This window comes from Gracilinanus agilis, chromosome 1, assembly GCF_016433145.1.
Source record: "Gracilinanus agilis isolate LMUSP501 chromosome 1, AgileGrace, whole genome shotgun sequence".
In the NCBI taxonomy this organism is placed as follows: domain Eukaryota; kingdom Metazoa; phylum Chordata; class Mammalia; order Didelphimorphia; family Didelphidae; genus Gracilinanus; species Gracilinanus agilis.
In genome coordinates this window covers 285,829,139-285,837,171 of record NC_058130.1, presented here as the reverse complement: position 1 = coordinate 285,837,171, position 8,033 = coordinate 285,829,139, and the positions used below count along the sequence as shown (strand labels likewise).

General features: G+C 38.3%; 1 protein-coding gene across 1 annotated transcript in view; it reads left to right on the top strand.

Annotated features, from left to right (window-relative positions):
- Positions 1 to 2,390: 2,390 nt before the first annotated feature.
- The window catches only part of SRFBP1 (serum response factor binding protein 1), a 119,810-nt gene continuing 114,167 nt past the window's right edge, over positions 2,391 to 8,033 (top strand). Inside the window, exon 1 of the mRNA XM_044662203.1 lies at positions 2,391 to 2,431. Within this exon, the coding sequence (XP_044518138.1) occupies positions 2,396 to 2,431 (36 nt within the window). The 5' untranslated portion in view covers positions 2,391 to 2,395. The remainder of the gene's footprint in view (positions 2,432 to 8,033) is intronic.

Genomic DNA, 8,033 nt, shown 5'->3' with positions numbered 1-8,033 from the left:
TGGAATGACCTCCAGGAATTGATGTAGAGTGAAAGGAGCAGAACCAGGAGAACCTTATACAAAAAGACTGATACACTATGGTACAATCAAATGTAATGGACTTCTCACTAGAAGCAATGCAATGATTCAGGATAACTGAGGGACCTAGGAGAAAGAACTGTGGGAGTAGAATCACATAAGGAAAACAACTGCTTGATCACATAGTTTGATGGGGATATAATTGGGGTTACAGGTTCTAAATGATCACCCTAGTGCAAATATCAATAATATCGAAATAGGTCTTGATCAATGACACATGTAAAACCCAGTGGAATTGTGGATTGGCTATGGGAGGGGGTTTCTTGGGGAAGGGGAGGGAAAGAATATGAATCCTGTAACCATGGAAAATGTTCTAAATTAATTAAATAAAAATTCTTCCCCCCAAAAAAAAGATAAAAAGGATATTATAGATTCAGAATGGTGGACACTGATGATTGGAAGAAGAGAAGAAAAAAATATACTTGGGCATGATCAGGTGAGGCATGACAGATTAAGTTGATTAGTGTGAGCATTATGCTAATGAAGCCAATGTCTCAGGTCATTTTCCTGTATGCAATTAGCTTCCAAAAAGGAAGCAAGAAAGGGAGTAGTATATTAATAAGGAAAGGTAGCTATTTGTGTTAGTATCTGATCCCCCTCCTAGGTTGTAAGACCCTACAGATAAGGACTCTGTCTTAAATGTTTGTTGACTGATGCAGGACAATAGTTGTCATTAAAAAAAAAAAGTCAGTGTGCATTGCTGTCTTCAGTCTCCTACAAACAAAGGAGCAGGGAAAGAATATCACACTTACCAATAGGTAAGATTTGTAGACTTGAAGGACTTGTTCTGTAAATCCACCATCATTACTTTGATATGTCTACCTCCAGAGAAAGAACTAATAAATAGAAATGATATATTTTATATGTATAGATATCTTTTTGTCAAATGATCCTTCTTCAATAAGGGATTGGAGGGAAGGAATTAACTGAGTATTTTAATCTAACAAATACATTTTAAAAAAGAAAGAAAATCTCAATATGCATGACTGATCAATAAGATCATCTTTACATACAAAGCACTCTGACTTTATTAATGCATCATAAGAGAAAACACAAATAGATTATTTCCAGTACAAATGATTTAATGTATAATCCTTATAGAATTTCTTACCTAGTATACAGGTCAAAAGACTAGTGTAACAGTTTCCTACTAATGAAACTGAAAATTCCACTGTCACTTTCTTCTGCTTGACCCTTCCCACCAATTTTACCACCATACTCGGGGAATGGGGGAGAAATGTCAGAAAAGTTGGTTGACAAATTCTGTTCTTCACAAGCTACTTTATAAAACAAGTCAAATTATTTAACATCTTGAAAAAAATTAAGTTTGATGTAAACCCCGAATTCTGTTCCTCTACATTCCTGAGAGGCCATGTAGAATATAAGACTTAGGGATAGGAAGTTCAGGGGCCATCTCATTTTATTGAGGAGAAAGTAGAGGCACAGAGAGGGTAAGTGATTTTCCCAGTGTTACACATCTGTAAAAAGTGTTTGAGGAGGAATCTCACAATACTTTCCCCCCAAGCTCCTGCTGTTCTGGTCCAGGCCAAGTTTTAGCTTTTTCACCCATTTGATCCCCAAAGCTCCTGTAACATGGGGTGCCTTGGCCACGACGTCCATCTAATCTTGCCTCATTCCCCAAGTCTCTCTACCTCAAACTCAGTTCCATTCATCAAGGACACCTAGGGATCTGCCTGTCAAAATGCTCACCAAAATCATTTGGGCAGCTACATGGTACAGAGGATTGAGCCCACTCCTGTAGTAAGAAAGATCTGGGTTCCAATCCATCCTCAGACACTTTCTCGCTGTGTGACTCTGGGCAAGTCAGTTTTCTCATCTGTAAAATGAGATGGAGAAGGAAATAGCAGGCCACTCCAGCATCTTTGCCAAGAAAACCCCAAATGGGGTAAGGAAGAGTTGGATATGACTGAAACTGATAAACAATAAAAACAATTAACCCGAATCAATTAACAGGAAAAACGTTAAAAATCACCCAATACAAATTGAAATTAAAATTTCCACACCAAATGAACTAAAAGAACCATCTACGTCACAACCCTGCGCCGGACACTGATTTCCATTCTTTCCAGGAACTCCTTTCACCTGGTAGCCCAGGTCTGGAAACGGTTAAGCTTGGGCCTAAAGAGCTTCCGTAGTTCGGAGAGCCTGTTGCGCTTGCGTGCTGCCGCCGGGGTGGGTTTTCCAGTGTAGTGTGCTGGAGTTGTGACGGTGCAACCCTCGTGGATGTCAGCGTGGATCTGGAATTTCACTTCTTTCGCGACTGCTGCTGCTGCGTCTTGTGTCTGGAGGCTTCACTATGGCCCAACCAGAAGTACTGAATCTCAATAACGAGGTGAGTTTCGAGGGTAGAAGAAGGGCCGGCCGGGTACTGCCTCCTTTCTCCTGATATCTCTGAGGTTCCGCGACTCGTGTCTGGGAACCCAGGGTTCTGGGCCAGGACTGATACTCCTTGGTTTCCTTTTCTGTAAAATGAGGGGATTGGACTAGCTGACTTTTCAGGTCTGAGTTCCTTCTCTCTTTTCCCCGGAGCTGAGGGTTTGCCGGGTGTCCCCAGTTTTGGGGCTGTGATGGGAAGGGGACATCGAGGAGCCCACTTCGGTCAACATGGCCTCAGAACACTGCATGCTTAGTTCACCGGGACAGATGAGCCCCAGGGATCGACCTCCTTTTCGCACTTGACGGCCTGGAAGGAGGAGTAAGAAGGGTCCTGAATGGTGGTTGTAGACTGACAGAGTAAGTCTGTGCGTCCTGTCCCACCCCGGTAAAGAACAAGCCTCTGGATAATATGAACAACGTCTTTTCAAACTTTTTATCATCCTTGGCACCTTAGCACAGTACTTTACCTAATAAGTCTTGAAATGATCTGACCGTGCAAAACCAAGCTGTCTAAAAGTAGATGACTTCCCTTCCTCTCACTCGATTCCAAACCCTGTATAATCTGGATTTGACTTCAACGTTCAACTGAAACTGCGCTCTTCAGAATTATTAGCCATTTCTTAATTGTTCAGGGGCTTTGTTAGAGGAGCTAAATCCTTGTGAGGAAACTGCATAATTGCCCAGGAATTATGTCTTGCAGCGTTTTCTGGATTATTGGGAAGTTAAGTGACTTGTTCAAAATTATGAAGCCATTGTGTGTTAGAGGCTTGTTCTCAGTCTTCTGTACCTTACTGTCCTTTCCTTTGGGGGTCTAAAGGATATAAGTATTAAAATAATACAGTTTATCAAACTGAATTTTGAAATATAATACACTATGTGGCGTTCTGGGCATAGGGAAATAATTTGATATTGGTGAAAACTTCTTCACTGCATATTTCTTGCCAAAAAATGAAAAGTAAAACGTTTTCCATTCTTTGGGGGTTGAGGGAGAGAAATATTTAAACTGAAAAAACCTTTTATGTCATTTTAACCCATAAATATATGGCAAAACAAAATAGCCATGATGTTTTTATTTGTTTAGCTTGGTAAAAGCATTAGGTACTGCTCAGGGATTTATAGGATCTTAGCCCAACCCTCTCATTTTTTTTTTAAATCTTTACTTTCTTTCTGTCTTGGCAGCTATTTCAAGGCAGAAGAATGGTAAAGGGTAGGCAATTGGGGTTAAGTGACTTGTCCAGGACACAGAAGTGTCTGAGACCAGATTTAAACCCATGATCCATAAGAAAAAATGCTGACATTTTTATTTATTCCGTAACAATTCTCAAATATTTATATCTAGTCTGTTCTGATATTCTCCCTATTAGAACTTTGGGCCTTATTCAAAGCTGTACATCCTTTTCAGTTATGGGTCTTTGCATTTCTGACACACTAAGTTAAAATACATAACCATGCATTTGTAGGTTTAAGGCCCAGTGGCACACTCCCTGCCTGACTGAGTTCACTGTATTTGTTAAAGCAGCTTCTCCTTATGAAATAATTGGTCTAGGAATCCCTGCAGGTGTCCAAGATCCTTCAAGTCACTACTGCTTACTTACATAAATGGCTTTGGGTATAGGACTTACTTGCATCAGTGATATGCACCAAGTAACACTAGTAAGCATGAACCAAGTGAGTGATAATGGTCAAGTTAGTTATATCATTGTACTTCTGATCCTACTTCTATAAATTGTGGAGTCACTCTCAAGGCTTGAGGTCTTCTGGTGCTAGGCAGAGACTGGTCTTATTGAGAGACTGGATCCCTTTGTCAGTAAACTTATTTCTTTTTGGCTTGGAGACTTTGTTTTACTTCTTGGTGTTTCGGCTAATAAATTTTTCCCAACATCCAGGACCTGGATCTGGCCTGGCCTGGTTCTATCCACTGAGCTACCTAGCTGCCTCAACCAACCCCCTCATTTTACAGATGAAGAAACTGAGAACTAGTGAGATGAGAAAAGAAAACATTGGTAACACTTGTTCTCTTTGCCAGGCATTCTCTTGACACCATTTTCTCACACCATTTTTCTGTTCAAGAACATGTAGTGACCTATTGCTAAGTCCTCTAAGACCTCTTCACTCTGCTTTTCCAGCTTTGCCCTCTACCCATAGTTACCCCTCAGGATTCTATCCAGGGCCCTCTTTATATACTTTTTTCACTTGGTGACCTCATTATCTCACACCTGGACTATTTTAATAGCCTTCTGATAGATCTGCCTGTCTCACTCCAATCTGCCCTCTATTCAGCTACTAAAGTGATTAAGTGCAGGTCCAACTCCAGGGGAAATACAAAATGTTCTGTTAAGCATATGGAACTCTTCATAATGTATTCCCTTCTACTTTCAAGTTTTTTTATTGCTATTCTTATCACTACTCCCTGACACCTTCAATCCACTGATACTGGCCTCACTCCATCTCTGGCTTCCCTCCTTGCCTGAAATACTCTCCTTTTTCCACTGTAACTACTGACCTTTCTTGGGCTTCCTTTAGAGTCCCAACTAAAATCCCATCTTTTACTGGAAACATGTCTAAACTCCTCTTAATTACAATGCCTTTCCTCTGTTAACTACTTTCCATTTGTCTTATATGTAGCTTGTTTTGCTTATGTTTGTTTCAGTGTTATCTCTTCCATTAGATTGTAAGCTCCTTAAGAGCAATCACTGTGTTTTGCCTTTTTTTTTTTTTTTTTAATATGCTCTCAATGTTGAGCACAATGCTTGGCACAAAGTAGGCACTTAGTGTTTTGATTGGTTGATTTTTCTACAATATGCTACCATTTTCCCCATTTTCACCTGTATTTCCCATATTCCTTATTCATTCATTCATTAAGCATTTATTAAGTGCATGTTATATATCAGACATTTTGGTAGGAATTGGGGGGGGGCTCAAGGACAGACATAAATATCAATTTAAGCATTTGCTAGATTTGGTCATTGTCATCTAGGGAGAGCACTCTAAAAATCATTGTAGTTTAGATCATAGAACATTGGAATTGGAAAAGGGCCTCGGGGTTATTTAATTTGTTCTCTTCAATTTATATCTGAAAATATTTTGATCAACCAAAAACAAATGCTTCTTGTGATAGGTGCTAGGGATACAAAGACAGAAATAAAAGAATCCCTACTTCTAGGAGCATGTCAAGGGGTTGGGGATGGGGGTTACATTTATAAACAAGTTTCAAGCCCAGCCGGGGTACTGCTCACTCCATCCTTTCAATTAGCACCATCCTCCTACAGACCTTATTACCAGCATAAGGCCCGTTGACCCCATTTATTACACCTTATAATTAGTGCAATTATTGTTTCTTATTTTATAGGAGAAGATACTGAGACTTAGAGAGTCTGTGGATTAATGTAATGCAATTATCCCATTCTGATTTTGAATCCTATAACCTGACTTCAAGTGATTTATCAAACTTTTCCCATTAGGACTTGATGCCTCTCTTTATTGAAGATAGGGGTTTAATATAAACCTATTTTGAGTTTTAGAATATCTTTACTTGAGCTGCTATAAAAATCAGTAAGATGAGAGGACTAGATGTTCACTGCTAAAATTTCATGATTTACCTCACAAAGATCATGGATATTGCACTTTATTACCAAAAACCCTATAAATTCTAAGTTGCTTTTGCCCCTTGAGGTACATGCTCTTACTCATAAATATAAGTTTATCCTAAGTGAAAATGTTAATGACAAGCATAGGGATAGAAAACCACAACTAACAGAAATCACATGATCATTTCAATAGATGCAGGAAAAGCCTCTGACAAAATCCAACACCCATCCCTATTAAAAATACTAGAAAAGGGGGCAGCTGGGTAGCTCAGTGGGTTGAGAGCCAGGCCTAGAGATGGGAGGTCCTAGGTTCAAATCTGGCCTCAGACACTTCCCAGCTGTGTGACCCTGGGCAAGTCACTTGACCCCCATTGCCTACCCTTACCACTCTTCTGCCTTGGAGCCAATACACAGTATTGACTCCAAGACGGAAGGTAAGGGTTTAAAAAAAAATACTAGAAAATATAGAAATTCTCAAAATAATAACCAGTATTTATTTAAAACCATCCACAAGTATTATCTGCAATGGGGATAAGTTAGAGGCCTTCCCAATAAGATCAGAAGTGAAGCAAGGATGCCCATTATCACCTCTATTATTTAACCTTGTACTAGAAATGCTAGCAGTAGCTGTTAGAGAAGAAAAATAAATCTAAGGGATTACAGTAGGCAGTGAGGAAGCTAAACTATTACTCTTTGTAGATGATATGATGGTATACTTAAAGAATCACAGAAAATCAACTAAATAGCTAGTAGAAATAATAATTTTAGCAAAGTTGCAGAATACAAAATAAACCCAAATCATCAGCATTTCTATATATTTCCAGCAAAAATCAGCAGCAAGTTAGAAAGATAAATTCCATTTAAAATCACTCTAGACCAGTGATGGGCAAACTTTTTAAAGAGTGGGGCCAAAGGAAAGGAAATGCTCATCTGTCAGTTTGTTTCTAAGGCAACTCTTTTGAAGTTTCATTGTATTGTATCCTACTCATTGTATTTGTCAGATTAGGAATAATGTTGCATGGCAGGATAGAACATTTCAGGGGGCTGCATCTGGCCTACGCAGTAGATTGCCCATCACTGTTCTAGGCAGTATAAAATATTTGGGAAGCTATCTGCCAAGACAAACTCAGGAATTATATGAACAAAACTACAAAACACTTTTCACACAAATAAAAATAGATGTAAACAATCAGAAGAAGACAACTGAAGAAAAGAACTGGAAAAAAAGAAACTGAAATGATATAAATTCTGAAGCCTTACATTTTTACCTATAAGCCTTTTAAGGATTCCTAATCAACATTTTAATTTCACTTACATAGTCTTTTCTATTCTTGATGGTGTCAGGGCTTCTGGTGTTTCTACAAGACCATGGAATGAAGATTACTTCTCCTGTTTCTATTTTTTAAAAAGGTGGAGAGGAGGTTTTGAGATTTCTATTCATGTAAGAGGTCTTATTTATAAATTTATAAATTTTGTTTGTTAACCTTTCTCAAGGGTAACATCACAACTTTTGTTGCCCTTTTTATTTACCTATAACAGCTGCTTTGGATTTGATCTTTGATAACAGTAGCAGGTTTTAGTTTGGAGGAGTGAGAATATTATATTAAAACAAAAGAAAACCAACATTGCCCTCTAAATCTTTATAACCCAACACTCACTTTTCAAGGAGGTAGATAGTACAATGCCTGGTTTACAAATTAATAATCCCAACTTTGCATGCAACTTTTTGATTATGTAGAATGTTTTTGAATGTTTCTGTTTACTTAAGGGAAATAAAGAGTGAAAGAAAAAGGTTATCTAATGACTCCCCCAAACAGTTTCTGAAGACCTTTAGTCATTCAAAAGATGCTCTTTACATTACAAGACATCAAGTAGGTTATTAGATACTAATTTTTTATTATAGTTACTATATTTTTATTTTTAGAAATTTTACTGTTGTATAGGAGTTCTTTTATATTCAATTCTTTTTTT